This window comes from Colius striatus, chromosome 6, assembly GCF_028858725.1.
Source record: "Colius striatus isolate bColStr4 chromosome 6, bColStr4.1.hap1, whole genome shotgun sequence".
Taxonomy (NCBI): Eukaryota; Metazoa; Chordata; class Aves; order Coliiformes; family Coliidae; genus Colius; species Colius striatus.
In genome coordinates, this window is record NC_084764.1 from 21,737,399 (window position 1) to 21,756,501 (window position 19,103).

General features: G+C 46.6%; 1 protein-coding gene across 1 annotated transcript; it reads right to left on the reverse strand.

Moving 5' to 3' along the window:
* Positions 1 to 15,082: 15,082 nt before the first annotated feature.
* PROX2 (prospero homeobox 2) lies at positions 15,083 to 18,201 on the reverse strand. The gene is made up of 4 exons (XM_061998911.1): positions 16,612 to 18,201; positions 16,024 to 16,131; positions 15,370 to 15,564; positions 15,083 to 15,268 (listed from the first exon to the last, which is right to left on the reverse strand). The coding sequence occupies exons 1-4, from the start codon at positions 18,199 to 18,201 to the stop codon at positions 15,083 to 15,085; spliced, it is 2,079 nt and encodes a 692-aa protein (XP_061854895.1).
* Positions 18,202 to 19,103: the final 902 nt, after the last annotated feature.

Genomic DNA, 19,103 nt, shown 5'->3' on the forward strand with positions numbered 1-19,103 from the left:
CCCGAGAACAGAGAGAAAATGTATCATCTTAAGTTTAGGGTAAAATTTCAGATATTAAAACATCCCGTTGCAGACTGCTTGTCAAACTGTTTGATCAGAACACGCTGAAGGACTTGGGGCTTTTTGTTGTCGTTTTCCTGGTTCCCTGAAGTTCAGGACCTTTCCATTTCTGTAGTACAGAAACATCATTCCAGTAATCTTTCGGTGATTGAAGAAATTAAGCAAAAAGGAAAAAAAAAGTCATCATTGCAGCTTGACAGAAGTGAGAATAGCTAGATAGCCCTATGCTCATCTCATAGTCAGAGGTTGATGATTAGTGATTTGAGTTGTCTGAAAAACCCCTCACTACGGAATCCAATAAGTTTTGATCTTGATTTAGTTCTTACTTGTCATCTTGCTGATACTAGCAGTAGAACCTTTCACAGCACTGAAAAGAAAGAATACCCACTTTCATTGATGACTGAATAGGAAAGTATGCATCCAACTCTCTTGGACAATCATCCATCTTTGTGCATGCAGCTGTGATAAGTTGGACTGTTTCTGTGCAGTGCATCACACTGAAAAATCCAACTCTGAAAAAATCATCAGCTGCTGCAGAATGGAGCTACAGCCTCTTGAGCAGAGTTAACTGTTAAAACAGTATTTTCTGTAAATTGCAATTCCTTATAGCACTTCCATTTTTCTCAATACTGTCTGCTTTTTAAAAAATATTTAAACTACCTGTCTCATGGTAGAACTATACGTTTTTCAAGGGAATGAGCAACCGAAGATGTGCCACTGCTGTGTGACAAGAGCTTACTTGTCATCTTCGGTCATCTTGTGTTTTACTGTAGGGTTGCTTGTTAAGCGTGATGGTCCAACTGTGGTATGAAAGAGTGAAAGTGTAGCTTAGAGTATTATGTCAGTTCTGGACATGTCATGGTTTTGTTTTAGTTAAATGTTTACATCAACACACATAAAAAACTCACCTTGCATTATTAGTTCCCAGTCTTCAGAAAGGAAGAATTGTTGTGGGTACAAGTTAGTGTTTCACTTTTTACCCATCACATTGGGTTTGGTGTCCTTTGGACTTTTCTTCAGTCATTGTTGTAAGCCCTGACCATTAATTGTTCCTTGCCTGTCTCTTGGTAAACAGAATACATCACCGTTATTGTTTGTCTGTGAGCCTGTTTTTTTACTATTTTCTGAAGCCTTTTAATCTCTGAGCAAGCATTTAGATAACATGGAGATCCTAAGTAGGATTTCAGTATTCATTTCTGTGAAAGGATTTAATTGGAAAAGTAGAGTTGTAGTAAACTTATGAACCTCTTCCCCAAGGGCACACATCTAATCCGGTCAGTTAAAAATTACAAGTTATCATCACATTAAAAAGTGTGCCCCTTGCAGAAGAGTAGTCTGTCATTAGTGTGCTTTTAAAAGAGAGAGGATGTGACTGTGCCAGCCAATATTAGTTTTTCCCAGGTCGAGATTTAAATGTCATTGGAACAGTCTAAGAATCCTTGTCAAAGAAGTTAAGTAATTCAGCCTGTGGTACAGCTTGTTGCCACCAAAACAAATTTATTGTTACCAGAAGAAAAAATATTCTTTGTCCATTTGTTTAACGCAGCTGTCACGGTGAATTGTTTCGTGCTTTTCAGACACAATTTCCCTCAACAGATTGTTCCACTTTATTATTAATATTGCTGCTGTGAAATTTTGGGAACCCACACAATATTGGACAGACCTCAGGAGTTGAAGAAAATGGGTTTGATCTGGGTTGCAGGCAAATTGTGCTTTTTTTTCTATGAAGTTCTTAGTGTCTCTGCCAGCGTGCAGCTATAGCAAGCTGTGAGTTGACTGACCTGAAACCCAGGAACTCTCTTGGACTATCATATCTCAGCACACAGGGACTGGAAAGGGAAAGCAATGCAGAGAGTTTTCTTTGCCTGTGGAACATTCATGTGCTCCGCATCTTCAGAAAGCTAAATACTGATGGATACATGATTCCTTTTTATTATGCCTCTCTTCGTTATTTAGTGTTTCCCAGATTACTTCTGGGAAATGAGGTCTCAATGCTGAAGTTGAGATTCGCTGACACTCTGTATTCAAACCACACTGGGACAAGCTGCATGTTATAAGAGAACCTACTTGGGGTGCAGAGGTGGCCATCTCATTGAGATCTGCACATTTGCATTGTGAACTTAAAGTGCTGTTATAAGAAATTCAAGTAAGGTAAGGAAAAAAAGAGATCCAAGTTCTTACAGTACGGTGGTGTACAACTATTGTGATTTTTGTTTAAAACAGGTAAGCACAAGTGGTGTTGCCAAAAAGTACAGCAAGGTACTGGAAGTTGAGAGAGCAAAGTGTGTTAGGGTTTGTGTTAGGGTTCTGGTCAGGAGACTTTGGTCACTTTGAATTGTAAGATGTAAGGTGTGAGTATGCAAAACCTTAAAGCTGCCTGAGTGGAAATGGCAGTGGTTTTGGGTTTTTCCTAATATTTTTCTGACTTGTGGAGCTCTTGGATGGAATCTCTCTGAGAGGGGAGATGTTTCCCTAGGGTCATTTCTCCCTACTGGGACAAAGTTTGTTTCCTTAACTGATCGATATACATATCTATGAATGAATGTTCAGCTTTACAGAAGAAATTTCTGATGATTTTTATTAGGATAGCATCTGAACTGTCTGCTTTGGAGAGAAATTGTAACTACAGTGCTCACTGGAAAAAAAACAAGAAAATGCCAAAACAGGAGAAGTGAAAACTCTCCATCTAAGTGAAGAAAAATCAAAACAAAAAAAACCCAAAATCAGCTAGTTTTACTCTAATTATCTGAGCTGTGACTAAAATGTGCTAGCAACTCCTCTTTCTCAGGTGTCTGCTTTAGCAACTGGCAGCATAGGTATTTGTGGAAGAGAATCTGAATCTAATCCCTACCATTTTTTATCTGTAGATCAAAAGTAGAGTTGAACAAGCTGAATTAGAAAGCAGTTTGTCTGTTAAAGGTGATTTGAAAGTAATTTTTCATTCTGTTTAAAAGCACAAGCTGTTGACTGAATACACGCAAAGTGAAACATTGCCCCTGCAAAAATAGAAGCATCTTTCAAAAAATAAGATTTCTTCTGTTTAAGTCTTGTAGGATGTACTTTTCTTCCCTGGGAATTGGCACAGAAAGGGAGCAGAGCTGCATTTTTTTCTCTGCTTCAGAGTGTAAATGACCTTCAAATGAAAGAAAAATAAGTATTTGTTTTGACAGGTAGGTGATATGGATGATGACTGTTTGGCGCTACGCCATATGTGGGTTACAAAGTATTTTAGGCAATGTTCAAAGATTATCTTTTTATTCTGTTTAGGTAAGTCTGATGCAAGTAGTAATAAGTTTTATTTGATTATCATTGCTGATCCTGTATTAAGTGTCTGCAGTACAGAAAACACAGCTTAGGTGACAAACACCTATGCTAGTCATCAGTGGATGCTCACAATTCTTGTGCAAGCGAGGAGCCTTCACCACTTGAAGAAGACGTGGCCAGATTAAGCTGGCTGTTAGCATATTTCACGGTGCTCTCCAATCAGAGTTGCACAGAAATCAAAATTCGTTGTTTTTACAGGTAATGATAACCAGTTGCCACTAAAGCTTTGATTTCATGTTGGGATTAAATTGGAGAAAATAAAACCCAAACAGAACCCGAAAGCTTGAAATTGTTTCCACTCTTAGTTAAATCTTTGTGGTTTCATGTTGCCGTATACCATTTTAAACCATTACCTTCTGCTTGTGGAAGTAAGTCACCACTTTGCTATGCAAAAAAAAATCAGTGGATTAACATTGCACTGTATGGAGTATCATTTGTGGTCCACAGTCAAAAATTTTGCGCCCCATTGAACCTAATGTGCTGCGTAAATACAGAATAAGATCTTTCTTCTGCCTTAAGGAGAGGCATCAAAATTAAGTGGTCTTTTTATATCCTGCTAAAAAGCTTGACCACTGCTGACGTCTAATGGAAAATGGGATTTAACTTGGTAGCTGCTTCTTTTGGATTGTAGAATCTTTAAATATATTGTAGCAAGAAATAGTTCTTCTGAAGACTTCCAAGGTTTTGTATTGCATCTTTTGTGCTTTTTTCCCCCCTTTGGAATGAAGAAAAATAAGGATAAATATCCAAACAAAAGCACTAAATGTACTTCTGATAGAAGGACCTGCTATCTTCACTCTGGCTAAGAAATCTCAGAACTTCACTTGCTCAGAGACGCCGCTGAGATCGCTCACAAAGAGACGAAGTCAAAGCTCTAATGTGAATGGTTCAAACAGGCTTGCCCAGTGTATGATGTGAACACCGTGCGCTCTGCAGTAGGTACTTTATAGTTAAGGAGGAATGTGAATGCCCTCTTCCAAGGAGTTTACAATCTACATATTCCTTTATTAGGAATATAATGATTTTTATTTCCTTTCCTTTCTCCCAGCAGGCAGAGGATCTACTGTAATGCTGAAGTAGTGGCCCTAAAGTAAGCTTGGGTATAAGCATCCACATTTTTACTTATAATTCTGTCTGCTATAGCTTCTTTGTAGTATATATGTTTCAGATGTAGCTTGAGAAGAATATTCAGATATCCTTTAAGCAAATTAACTACAAATACATTGGGGAAAGACACATGGTGAGTATGATGCCCTGCTGGCAGTATGCTAACAGTGAACATCTGTACCTCCTACTTGAAGGCTAACTTGGAGCAGAACAAAAAACTGACTAGAAAATCTTGATTTACCTCAGTAAAACCAGAAGTGGCTGTTTGGCTTTGGGTCAGTTTGGGGAATGGATGAAACCTGTGACTTTCAGTGATAAATATTTCTCCATCACATCCTTTGTCCCATACTGGCTTGTGGAAGACTCTCTCGGTCCTGTGGATTTCCAGCCTTCTCTTGTTCCCAAACTAGACTGTGTGCTACATTGAAGGAAAGGACTCTGATAATTCCTTGGATTCTGCATCCAAAACATAGTCTTGAATTTCATTTGAAAAGCCGTGGTTGTTCAGAGAATTTCTCTCTCAAAGGCTGTTCTCCATTACATGTTCTGATGCAGCAGTGTCCAGTGCAGAGTTTTGGAGACAAGTTCTTCAACAGTGTCTGTTATAGCTTGAGCAGTCTCGTAGAGATTGTCTTTCTCAAAGAGTATTACAAGATTTCTCTCTTCATTCAGACATTTCTTCTCAGCATCTGACCTTTTTAGTGCCAAGGTCTATAAACAGAATATGTAAGTGCTGTGTTCTTGTACTATTCCAAGTGAAACAGAACTTCAGAAACACGTTAGTCATAAGTCTGTGCAATTTTTGTGAGGTCCAGGATTGGTGATGAGGTGACTACATTTTTGCAGGAGTGTAAATTGTGTATGTGTATTCTTCATCTGGGTGTTTTTATTCACAGAGCGATTGATTTCAAATGTTTTTGAAAATACTCTTTCTGCAGCAACTCTGTATCAGTCTTTTTAGATGAATGCTTTAGGTTAAGACTTTGATATATTAGTTCTTCCAGATTAGGAGATTTACCTTTCTGAGCTAAAGATATATAGTTTATCTCTTGTAGTACACATTGATTTTTTTTTTTTCCTGGACTGTTGTGGCATTTGCTTTTATCTTAACTTTTCTGTGGCAACGTGCGTCAAATTGAGGGAAATCTGTTTTCAACAGTGGAAGCTGCTTCTTAGCCTTGATCTGCTGGAGAGACAAATAGTGTACTACTGCTGATCACTAACCTAACTGGGCTTTTTTCTTTTTTTCTTTGTATTTTCTAGCACAGATCATAAATGTGTAATGCACCTCATATGTGTGTTATATAAAACTTAAATGTGTGCTGCTGACGTCAGGTTCCTTTACACTTGGTTCTCCAGCTGGATTAGTCCAATCCAGCAGGGTTTTAAGACCTGCACATGGCCTCTGGATCCTTCTGGTTTTCAAGTTTCAGTCTTTTCAGCAATTATCTTTTTTTTTTTTCCTCTGTGTTTGTGTCAAGTTGTGTAAACCTGGTGAGTACATAGTGCAGTGTAGCTGAATGTCCAGCCAGGATCTGTGTACTGTAGAACATTGTTAACTTTTTGCCATATGGAGATTGCATTCTTTTTTTGTAATATTACTGGTTTCATTGTTCCCTGCCTGTGATACCCCAGGAGGTGGAAGACCTCTGGAAATGGTGCTAAAATTGCATTGAGTTTGAAGTCATTAACATTATTAAAGTGTTTCACAAATACGTGCCTGATTGGCATCTTCCCTGGCAAAGGGGATGTAAATTAGCAGAAAAATCAACACTGAACAGTATTCTATGGTATTTTGGAAAGTATGTAAGAATAGAAATACATTGTGAAAAAATAAGAATTGGAATTCAGCATTCATTGTCACATTCGTTTTTTGCCCTGACTTTGTAACTGTGATAACAAAGGTTTTGAAAATAGGATAAATAAAATGCTGCTTTTGGCGATCTTGGAGAACGCTCAATGGCGAGTAGGCATCGGGTTTTTTACTTACGCTGTTATCAACTGGAATCTTTTTATTTGGCAGGGTTACTTTGCTGAAGTGATTGTCATGGTGTTTGGTTTATTTTAAGAGCAGTTCTGCCTTTGGAAGCAGCAGCCTACCTCCAGCAGCATCACTGACATGTTGCCCTTGAACCCTATGCACACAGGGATTCTGTCCTGCGCCCGGAGTGCGTCTGAGCCAAGCTTTGAACTGTTAATGTGGAGCAGATAAGCCCTGTTACCAGAGAGGGAATGGCACAAAGATGCACATCTTCAGTGACGCTTCTCCAAAATCACCTTATAACTTCTCATAGACTAATTATCTTGAATTTCTCTTGGGGTTTATCCTCACGAGTCAGTCCTCTTCCATTTTGCAGATGGACTGGAGGGGTACCACATCTTAATTTGGGATGGTAAATGAATCACATGATTTTGAACTGTCTGTGGCGTGGATTCATGTGCTGGGGCACACCGAATGTCCAAAGCTACGCTACAGTCATGTATGGACAATATACCTGTGTTCTGAGTCTTGGCAGCGCAGAACAAAGTTGTCATGGCAGAGGATTTTCCCAGTGCTACAGTTCTGTTAAAATGACTTATGGGGAAAACATCAGAGAGGTGTCTGCTTAAAACTTTCCTCCCATTGATCTCGTCGCTCCTTTATTTGTACCAGGATTTAGGACTGTTGTATGTAGGCCTTTCACATGTAGGGCCTGATTTTTACTTTTTTTGTAACACAATATTTAGCCTGTCATTAGTCCATTCCTTTTAAAGATTTCTGTTTTACACTTGCATGATATCAGAGTTACATCTACAATACTTGTATTTATCTATCCTTTCTGCTGCGTTCTCCCCCAGCTCTCGTAATTGTTATTTTGTATATCTGAGAATCCTTTCTCAGCTTTAGCTTCCAGTGTGCATTATTGTGTTTTGGGCATGGGGCTCTTAACTCCGTGATTTATTTCCAGCAGAAAAAGCCACTCAGTGCTCGCAAACACGTGGCACCAGAAGGCTTATAGGAGAAGCTTTGCAAGATGGTGAACCGAGTTTTGTGAACTTCTGAACTAGCAAGATCCTTGGATCACTGGAGCATATCACAGGGATGATGCAAGGGCCAGTAAATTTTTCTGAAAAGACTTTTGGGACCTTACACGCTGCTGTCGGGTGATGTCAGTGCACTGCTCCCAAGGAACGCTTTCCATGCTGGTCCCAGCATCATTTACAAAGAGAGGAGCTGTTCTGCAAGGGATTGCTACTGCCTGTAGTTGCCAGAGAAGAACCTCTGGAGAAGGAAAAGCTGGAGCTGATAGCTGGCTATGGTTGACATAACAGGCCATACCGGTAATATTTAGAGAGATAATGTCTTCTGATGGTAGCTGCCTGTCTGCTTTCTGACAGAGGCCTTAACATTCGTTAGTTAAGAAACAGATCTTGAGAATTGAAGTTAGTGTGTTCCCACATACATGTTGGCCCATGATTCGTAGTGCAGTCAAAAACTAAACTTGGGTTTGTGTAATGGGTAAATATGAGGGCAAGCGATGGCAGATGGTGGTGTGGTGACCCAAGTAAATCTATAGCAGTGGAGATGATGGGCTCACTATGAGTGTACTGATGCAGGCAGGCTGTCGCCTTGTTAACAGACACAGGATGGCTATTGGTGTTTCTGAGTGTGTAAAGGAAAGGAATTGCTCTCTTTGTGGGACAGTGCAGTTTTATGGAAACAAGCTTAGAATTACTTGGGAGAAAGGGGATTCTCTATTTTTTTTCTCAACTATTCTAGAGTTCACGTGGCAAAACCTTGCTCAGCACCAAACATGCTCTGTGCCATTGCGCTGTTCCCACAGTAGCTGTTCAGGAAGTACTGGTCCAAAGATAATTCCTTCCAGCATGAGGTGACCCCTTCTACAAAATGAAATGCCATCATTTTTATGAACAAGCCATAAATCTGCAAAGATTTTGTTTCCCCTATTTGATGGGACTGTTCAAATGCAGACAGTACTGCACCAGCATCCTGCTTACATGACAGGTATGGAAGACGCTTACACAAGTGAATCATAAAGTATGTTGTTGAGTGTGAACATGTGGGTGAGTATAGTATTGTCACTCCTTCACATTTCAATAAACAACTGAAGCTCCGTGACGTTCTTGAAACAACGTTTGTCACCAGATCAAACATGCTTGGCTTGGCTTGTTACAGCCTTGAGAAGCCAAGATCCTGTGCCACGAATACAAAGACTTTCACTGGCTGGACCATTGCTGAGATGGTGTTTCTAACTTCCAGGTGCTGCCAGCAACTTCCAGATGCTGCCAGCTCCCCCAGAGATTGCCCTGGTCTTCTGTATGACACTGCTCATTAAAAGCTCAGTTCAGAAACAGAAGCGAGACTATTTTGAAGCTCAGGGGTTACAAATAGCTGCAGAATAAGTGGTGTGTCTGAAGTCATGATGTGATGAAGGGAAGCGTGGTGAAGGGCTGTACTGGAGCTCTGGCAGCAGCAGTGGCTGCAGGTGCTGCACAGGGGTTATTTGAGCGTACTGCTGGGTAAAAAGGCACCAGTGTTCTGTGCTTGCTTGGGAATGCCATGCTATGGGCACAGCCTTCCACAAAAGAAACAACAAACCGGAAGTCTCTGGGCCAGCAGCTATCGGAGCTGAGAAGAAACAGGTTTGCTGTTGCTTGGCCTAATGCCCACAGCTTCGGCCCACTGGAGTGGATGTGAATGGGTGAGTCACTGGTACTCTGTTGCTCAAGAGAGGAGAGTGAGCACCATGGCTTTTAGAAATACTGTTTCTGCAGCTTTATTATTGTAAGTAGCTACTCTTCCTCAAGTGTTTTGTTTAAAACAGCCTTTGTAGTTGTTTTTGTTTGAACCCAGGTTGCACTGCTGGTGATGGGGACCCAGCAGACAGAGCCATTTCCCTTGAGCGTGAATTCATGATGTTTTCAAAAGTTGTCCTTATTTCTACTATTTCTTGCAGACCTGGACATTAGAAACGGAAAACAATTACTGAAGCTGTTTAATACTCTGTGCTGTCTGAGAACCGAGTGAGGATGGGTTTTATATAGAGATGTATAGATATGTATATACACATATATGTTGTCAGGTATTTCAATTAGTTTTTTAAAATAACACATGATATTTTTTTATCCTTTCTGTTCTTTGTGTAAAGCTGTGGATGACACACCTGCTTTGGGAAATCCAGTAAAATATTTTCTGTGAAGTTTCAGTTTTTTTCTTTCTATCTTGTATTTTTCGTACTCCCAGCTTTTCACTTGACCACTTGCTTTTAGCTCTTGATTTCCCATAAGACAAGTAATACAAATAAGACAAAAAGATTGGTTCTGTTGGGTACAAACTGGCACTTTTAAGAACAATTCTTGTTAATTTAGCAGAAAAGCTAGTGGGAAAGCAACACAAGCCAGCCAGGAAGCTGCCATGTTAGGCCCATGCCAATTTGAACTAATACTGTAACATTAAGAGCTGGGTAGGTAATGGGAAATAGCCACAGAAAGTGTTGATAGGGCTTGTTTTATTGGACTAGCAAAACCAAGAACAGTGGTTTACCCTAACATGGAAAATGAAAATTACCCTTTGAATTTTTAATCAAAAGCTTAGTGCTAAAAAACAAATTGCTAAATTTGGGGAGCCTGTAGAAATACTGCAGTCTGATGGTGTGGTTGCTTACTGTAAATATGCTGGAACTCATCTTAAAAGCAGAACATAAGAAATTTCTCAAATTTTATGTCCTTGTAATGTCTGTATGTTACCAAAAAAAGGGAGGAATCATGACATGGGCCCTCACTTGCCCTGTGGCAGCCTGTACAGTTAGCTGAGAAGGAATTTGGATATAAATATGGACCGTATCCTCACAGGTATTGTGTTGACCTAAACCCTGGATCTCCATGGCACAGCTCTCACTGCCTTTACTTGAATAGCTGTTCTCAAGCATTCTAAATCAAGCCCATTTTCAGTGGATTTCCTGGTTTGGTATTTATCTGTGCACTGACATATGTGCTTGTTCTCTCTCAGCCTGCTGCCCATTTTCTCCCACTCCAACATTACCCTCAGGCAGTCTGTGGGTTTTGGGTGGTAGAGGCCAGTCTCTGTACAGCTCCCAGCAGAGATTGGCTGTCCTCCTTTGTGCACCCTTCCTTTGAGTAAATGTCTTCCTCAAAAGCCTCATGGCTATGTGATGGCCTCCCTGTCATGGCACCCAGTCCCAGCTCCCTGTGAGACATCTCCCATCTGCCCCCTGCACTTCTCTGAACTCAGGCTTTAGTGCTTGTGCCTGGGCTGCTGCAGGCTGGCTGCTGAGCCGAGGCACCCCAGAAGGGACAGTACAGCCCTCTCTGTGTGGCTCCATTGCCATTGTCTTCTCAAAATAGGGCTTTTCATGGCATAAGTCAAGGGAGAAAAGCTCAACTACTTGCTGCTGCAAAGCTGGCATGTGCCACAGCCCCACGCCCCAATTGCCACCCCCTGGTCTGTGACTCATGCTAATATGGTATTTCATGGTGTGTGAAAAATACAAGGGTTTTCTACCAGTTAGAGACACCAGTCTGTCCTGGGGAACCTCACAGGGTGTTTTGTCCTTGAGACTGAACACCACCATCTCAGTCCATTGCTTCACCTTTGGGTCTGTGGCACAGGGCAGCTCTGCACAGCACCGGTGTCTTCTCCAGCTGAGAAGTCATGTCTGATCTCTCAAATGTATTTGTGCTGCAACCTGGATTAACCCATTTTGCCAGTGTATATAATGGGACATCAAATGTTGCTGAGATTTCAAGATCACAGCTCACTGGCTAGCCAGGGGATGCTCACCTGGAGAGAGCTGCCCTTGTGCCAGATGCACATCTGAGACGTGTGTTTGAGGGAAGTCCCATTCAAGAACATCTGCTTGAGCTGGGAACCTCCAGGGCTGCTTCCATCACTGCAGACAGATCCAAGTCTTTAGCAGGAGCAAATAAAAAACAGAGATGTTTTATTGCTTCTCAGAGTTACCCTCAAGCTATTTTGTCACACAGGATGAACATTCACTAGAAACTTCTTAAAGCTCTAGTTAGCTGTACATAGGTAAATGAGGGCTTTTATGGTAAGGAAGAACGCAGCTGAGTCCATAAAGGCTGACTGAGCCTTGCCAGCTTAGTGTGATCACATCTGCCTCTTCCTGTGCTCCAGGCCACCAGCAGCCTGGAGGCAGGGAGTCAGGGTTCTCGGTGCTGGTCTTTGCTGCTGTTGCATGGGGCAGCCTGGGTGCATTGGTGTGTTGTGGGGGTGAGTGCCATTGGAGGATTGCCCCAAGGAGCTGTTCCCAGAGGATACAGCTATGGGCAGCTGGGGGCTTCTGGCATATACCACAGAAATTTGGATAGAGGGAAGGGGGAGACTTGAAAACAAGTCAGCAGTAGGTGAGTGTGCCACTATCTCCATTGCTTCCTCATGGATTTCTGGGAAGTGGGGAAGCAAGAGCCTACCCAAGCCTGCGGGTCATGACTGCAGTCACTGTGTGGGAAGTGGCTCTCTCTTCTAGTCCCAGCTCTCCAAGCAGACTCATAGTGGCAGTAGAAACCTCCTGTGACAGGTGCCCATTCATCTCTGAAAACTAGCTGCTTTAGCTTGGAAACCACTAGAATGTAAATGAAATTACACACTATACCCCATACAACACAGCCAGAATAACCCTAATTTCTGAAGAATTCACACACTATTCTCCTTCTGCTTCAGGCTCTGTTGGCCCTAGAGTAATCCCAGCTTCCTGCAGATGTGCTGTCCTCTCCATATCAGTGCTCCTGTGACCTAGGTGGAGGGAAGGCAGGTGAGTTTCCCCTTGCTTCTCTATCATCTGGCTGCTGCTTTCTAAGGCTCTCATAGGACCACGGGGCTATGTTTCCACTCACTCCATGTCAGCGTTGCAGAGTGTAGCTGTACCTGCCTGAGTGCAAACCTCTGGGCTCTGGGTAGATGAGCTGGAGGCAACTGCAGCCCAGGCTCCCCAGACAGGAGCTGTGCTTGCAGAGAGAGTATGGAGCGACTAAAAGGCAAGTAGGTGCTCTCTGTCATGCTTGGGTGAAGGTGGATAGAGGGTTAAAAAGCTATTGGGGAAGATGCCAGCTAAACAAGTGCCCTGTGGGCTCATGTCCCTCACACACTCTCTCCTGCTTTTGGTTTGGTTTGGTTTTGGGATTTTTTTCGTTTCCTCTTTTTCTGTTGAATGGAAAATCTGTTCAGGCAGAATTCAAACCATGGGTGCAGTGGCAAGGTCTCATTACCCTCACTCATGAGGTGCAGTGGTGAGGCAAAGGATAACTACTGTGAGATGCAGTTTGTTGTGGTCATGCTAGTCCCCATTTCACAAAAGCCAGTGTGAAATGCAGCTCTTCAGTTCCCACTTTCTTAGAGTTATATAGCAAACACTAGAGCAAAAACTCTGCTCCAAATACTGGGTCTAGTCCTATTCAAAACCTTCATTAACGATTGGGTGGTAGGAGTCTCCTTCCTTGGAGACACTCAGAAGGCATCCAGACATGGTCCTGGGCAAGCAGCTCTTGGTGGCCCTGCTTCAGCAAGGACCTAGGCCAGATGACCTCCAGAGGTACCTCAGCCATTCCATTACTCTGTGATTTAGGACATTGCCTTGCCCTCAGCCTCCCACCTGCTACTTTATAGACACCCACAAACCTGCACGTTAGCAGAGGAAGCAAGAAAGTGCTCTCTGAGACTCTGTGTAAAAGGGCTTTGTTCCAACAGGATGTTTTCAGTCAATCTATATCTTATGTCTCCTAATTGTTTAGCTACAGCCAAAAGAATTTACTAACCCCTTCCTTGTGCCAGGCCATGGTTTCCTTTTCCAGCAGCATCAGTTTTGTGTACCCAAGGCATTAAGCCCTGAGGTGGTTATTGCCTGCAGGAACGGCACTGTCTGGTCCTTCACAGTGATACCACCAGCAGTTCGCTGGTGCTGTCGGACGCCCATAAGCTTTGGTATATGTCTCCATCTGTTTCCAGCTCCCTCCTTCCTGATCCTCCTGACAAGTTGTGCTTTGGAGCAGACTGATCCTGAGGCACTGGGGCGAGAGTGCAGGTTTATATGAGCACATTTTTTAGTGGGGGTTGCTTGGCCCTACAGGGACGCTGCCAGGAGTGAACCCTTGTTCCTAGCAAAAGACAAGAAAGGTCCAGGGTACCTTTTAGAGCAGGAGTTGTCAAATAGTTCTCTAGGGATGTAAAAGGATAACTTAAACTGTTTATTTAAAAACAGCTCAAGGAAATTCGGTGTTGGGGTTGTAAATATACATATTTCAAGATATGGCCTCACAACAGCAGCACCTCCGGTTAGCCACACTTGCGATGGGGGAAACACTGTGGAACTGCCCATACTTTAGAGGCTCTGTCCTGCCCTGCTGTTATCACACACAGGTCCTTGCCCCTGCACACATGCTGCCTGCAGGTTGCTCCCTGTGCTCTTATGATGCCAGAGCTGTGATTTTCTTCTCCGATGTCCCTTGCTGTACTCTGGTACCCAGGGGACACCTTACAGTATTTCCAATGTCATCTTGACCTCCTCCTGATCTCCTTTGCACAGGGATGCCGTTGTCATGCACTGCTCCCTCCCAGGGCCCTCCCTCCTCTTCACAGCCTTTCCCTCCCCACAGCTGCTGCTACCAGGATGAAAGAGCTCTTAACACAAAATGCCTTGATGCACTCTCATCAGGTGGAAAAGTGGCCACTGAGTCCTGGTCACAGGGAAAAGAAATTTAATTGGATTTCCAGCCCTACAGCAATGGAGCTGCAGACCTTAGGACCCAGCTCCTCACTGGCTTGTGTTAAACCCACAGACTGACAGGTCCCAAATAATATGCTCCTCTTTTACAATGGGCAGGTTCCAGAGCCAAGATGTTTGAGGCAGTTTTGCCAGGAGAATCATGGTGTAAGGGGACAGGGGTGGGTGTTTAATGTGGGGCTCTCCTCCTAGGTGATGGGCTGATGGGGGCTGGTTGTGAGGCTGCAGCGTACAGCTGTGTGGGGGCTCTTGCCAAACAGCACAGAGGAGGCAGGAGGGGAAGTGTTGTTTGTGCTGGCTACAAGAGACTCTCTTTACATCTCCCAGACAGTGTCAACCATCCCTGCAGGGTGCTTGAAATGCTGGATTTCGCCATCTGTTTTCTTTGGATGTTGGCGTGGTGTTATCTGGACAGAAGGTGTGCTGTAGGACCGGGCACACGCGCCTGGCTGCTGTGCCAAGAAAACTTTGCCCACTCCTGGGATCTCTGCCTGTTCTATAAAAGGGAAGGCTATGTGCCTTGACCTTTGGCCCTCCGAAGAGAGAAGGAAGGCAGCTCACCAAGGTTCACAGGGAGAGCGATTTCCTAGTGGCTCCAAATCTCCATCCCTCCCTTCTGCGGGCTGCTGGCTGGACCCCGCCAGCTTTGAGCAGGGAATAAAACACGTAGCATAAAATCTCAGCACCTGAGGCAGGCAATAGACCTCACCCAAGGAGCTGTCTTGGAGGTCAGAGAGAGAAAATACTGAGTAACGGATGCTGTAGAGAGTACCCGTGAGGTGGTTAGCACGTGGTGGCTGCACACAGGACCTGGGGCTGCTTTCACAGACTCAGCTGCGGAGCAGCTCCTGGGAGCAGCTGGCAGCTTTGAACCCTTCAGGGATGTCGCTGTCCAGTTTGGAAATGATTTTGTAAATGGGTTTCTTCCAAGAGGGGTCGGTGTCCTTTCCGGCCCTGACAGCGCTGAAGAACTCCCGCAGCGTCAGGCTGGCCACCTCCAGGAACCGGCCTGGCACCTGCAGCGACATGGGCAGCAGCCCATAGCAAGGCCATATCCCCCTTGCCCCAGCAAAGCCCCCCACCCTGCCACCCCTGCCCCCAGCCCTCTCCCCCTCACCTCAAAGTCGTTCCCCTTGTTATAGTGCATGTTGAGGGCGCGGAAAAGCTCTGAGTCCCGGGAGACGTGGAGGGTGCTGGCGTCCACAACACCCTCCAGCACGGCCTGCCGGGCAAATTTCTCCACCTGGATGTAGTAGAACTCACGAAAGTTGCTGAACCACTTGATGAGCTGGGAGGTGATGCAGCGGCTGAACTGCCGAGGAGATGGAGATGGAGGACAGGCGTTCTGCCAGCATGGAGCCTCAGGGCCTGTGGGCCCCCGCAAGCCCAGCCACACACCGCTGGCCTGGCCCCAAACCCAGCCCTGCCCTGCAGAAGCACCAGCCAGGACCCTGGCACGGGGGTGTCCGTGGCACCTCTCCCCGCTGAGATTCGCATCCCAGCCACCCAGCAGTGGGGAGCCACGTCTGGGACGTGCTGTTGTGCCAATGAAGCAGACCTGGCAGCCCAGGTCTGCCACAGCCCTAAGCACGTGCTGCAGGGCAGCCCGTGCTGAAGTGGGTGCCATCTGCCCACTCCCACCAGCGAGGTGAGGGAGAGGACACAAAAGCATCCCTCCCATCCTGTTACCATGGCTACCCAGCGAGGCAGACTGGGTGCCACATAGCACGGGAGCCCTGCCTGCTCCCAGCACAAGGAGCTGCCGTTTTACCTGCACATCAAGGAAGTAGGTCTTCAGCAGAGTAGAGCTGGGGTAGCGGGTGAAGAAAAACATCAGCTTGGCCTTCTTCAGGTGTCCAGGTGTTAGTGCCTCCTGCATCTGCCTTGGGGTCAAGGAAAGCCTGTGTCCCTGAGCACTGATCCTGGTACACACCTGCCTGATGCTGGGGATAAGCCCTCCTCACAGCCTGGCAGCAGGGTGACTTTTCCCTTGGGCATCCCCAGGGAAGTTGCCAGTCCCCACAGCGCTTCCCAGGCTGGTGGGAAGAGGGATTTCTGTGGGACACCTGTTCCTGGCATAGGGTGGCAAGACCACCAGGATGGCCTAAAAGCAGGTGTGGGAGCTCCCAACTTCTACCTCCAGCTATGCTACAGCATCTAACTGGCCCTGAGGAGCACCAGTGTCCCTCCATGGCTCAGGACCCCTTTCCTGTCCACCCCTCATTAGCCCCTGTGGGGCAGGCAGCAGGAGCCCTGGCCCTGGAGAGGCTGGCAGCGCCATGCTTAGCTGTGGCTCTGGAGGACAAGGGGAGCACATCCAAGCCCAAGGACACCTCTGTCTTCAGCTGAACTCGGGGACCTCTCCAGTTGCCCCAAAGGATATATAGGTGGAGGCAAACGGTGCTTCATCCATTGCAGCCTGCAGCTCCCCGTGGCCATCCCTGCCCACTGGCAGCAGTCCTGGGCTCTCTACGTCACTAGAGCTCAGGGGCAGGGGATGCTGCTGCTGCTGTCTCACAACTGATGACCTCAGTTTGATGGTTCCCCAGGGCAAGTCAAGAGGCTCTGCAGGACCTCTTTCCAGAGCAGAGGGGCTCCTGTAAGAGCCACTGTCCCAGAGACCATGCTGGCTGTAGCCCAGTAGCTGGCTCAGCAGCTGGTTTTCCTGGGCAGGGGCACCTGAGCCCAAAGAATAACCCATACTGGATGCCTGAGTGGATTTTCTAGCTGTCTTTGAACTGAAGGAGCCAGCAGGAGAGCCCAGACTCTTTCCCAAAGCTCCTGATGGTGCCTCAGTGTGGGGCGAGCCCAGCAAGCCTGGTGTGTTTGTGGAAGGTGGTTTAGCAGGTGGCTTTCTGCATTTCCCAGCAGCAAAATACTCTCTTCTGGCCTCTGTCTCCGGCACCGGGAGGCTGCGATGCTGCTGCAGGAGGTGGCTGGCTGCCTTCGGCCAGAGGCTCTTCAGGACAGAGTCCACCGCCTGGGACGTCACCCCAGCCAGCTCATGCTTCAGCACCTGTGAGAGGACCCTTGCTGCCGAGGGCAGGCCACCTAGGTCACCTCCATCCTCCTCCTTCTCTGGCCCGTGCATCTCCAAGATGCTCCTCCAGAGAGGCAGTTTGGGCATGTCACTGGTGGCAGCAGAGCTGCCCCTGTCCCCTCTGTCTCCAGGCTTTCCAGGCAGTGGATGCACTTTCTTGGCACCTTCCTGGGCCTGGGCAGCATCCCCAGAGTCACAGACCTGGGAGAACTTCTCCTGAAGCCACTTCAGCTGCTGCTCCAAAAGGCACAGCTGCTCCTTCAGCTGCTGGCAGCCCTGGCCATGGGGGCTGCTTCCAGTGGCAGCCACTCGCCCAGCCAACCCCAAGCCCTGCTGGGGTACTTTTGGCTTCCTCTTGCCCTCACAGGGCATCTCACCACCGCTCTCCCTCTCGTGCCCAAAAGCTGCCTCCAAGCCGGTGCCAAATGCCTGAGGGGTTGGTGGGAGGCTCATACCTTGGATGATGCTCTCCACTCTCGCCCGCTTGGCTTGTAGGTGCTGGTCAGAGAGCTGGTCCTGTAGGTGCTGATGGGAGAGCTGGGTTCTGTTGCCTGAACGGGGCCCAGGAGCCGGGGCACGGGTCCTGGGGAAAGCCAGGGCTTGCACTCCTTCCCCAGGAGACGCACTGTGCTCATAGTCCTGAGGCAGAGCCACTGCTTGAGAGGAAGGGAAAAGGATGGTTGGATCCAGGCTCCTGCCAACAATGGGGTGGCTGAGGAGTTGGGATATCAGGGACATGCTGGGGGAAGGCAAGAGAGAGTCAGTCTGGAAACAGGGCTCTGATTTCAGTCCTTGCCCGTGCCCTGAAGAGTTCCAGTTTCTGTCCTGCTCAGAGCCAGTCCTGACATCCATCGTCTCTTCTTCCTGCCTGGACACCACAGAGCTGATGCTAAACTGGTAGGGAATCATTTCCAGTGACAGACTGGCAGGCTTCCTAGGTGTTTGATGGTTCAGCCTGCTAGTGGTGTGGAGCTGGAGAAAGAGCAAGAAACATCAGTGAGCAGGAGGACCTCACACAGCAGTTCTCCATGTACATGGCCAGATATTTTTCCTACCAGATTACGAGGGCATCCCAGCAACTCTGCAACATGTGTTTTGCCAGGGAATGACCAAATGATGCAGACAGAAAACTCTGGGCACTGCAGAACCCATAAGGAGGCTGTCAGATGTTGCATGACAGCAGCAACACCCTGGACGCTGTCACAGCTCCCTTCTACCAGCCAGGCATTCATCATGCCCAAGCATGCCACGTGGTCTGGGCCCTGATGTGCCCAGCAGCCTGGACTCCTGGCACCAGCAGCTGCGCCCACACCGCAGGCATTTGGGCTCATGGACTTGGGTAAAGGGTGGCAAGCACAAGCTGGAGCCCTTTGCCACACACAGCTGGGCAAAGGTAGCTTTGTGTGCTGCCAGGTGCTGGCAGAGCACATGGATGGCAGCTACATCCCTGGTGAAGGTAGCCACAACATGTAGCAGCGAGGCCAGTGCATGGCTGCTGCCTGCTGCTCCCAGCACCCACCACCACAGCTTCAATGGCATGGTGATGGGTGGCAGCGCTGGCTGGAGGGCTGAGATGGCCCAAACAGGCTGGTGGAAAGGGCCACAGCAAGGGTGAAAGTGTGACGTGAGCTGGTGTGAGCAAGACACACCAGGATGTTCAGGCTAACACCGCACAGGGCTCCGCAGCGCTTGGCAAAACACTGAATAAAATGGGTGGGGATTACCAGGGAAGAGAAAAACTACTGAGCCAGCAGCCTTGGGCTTAAAATTGTCACACACGCTCCAGGCAGGGATCCACCCCCTCGGCTTGT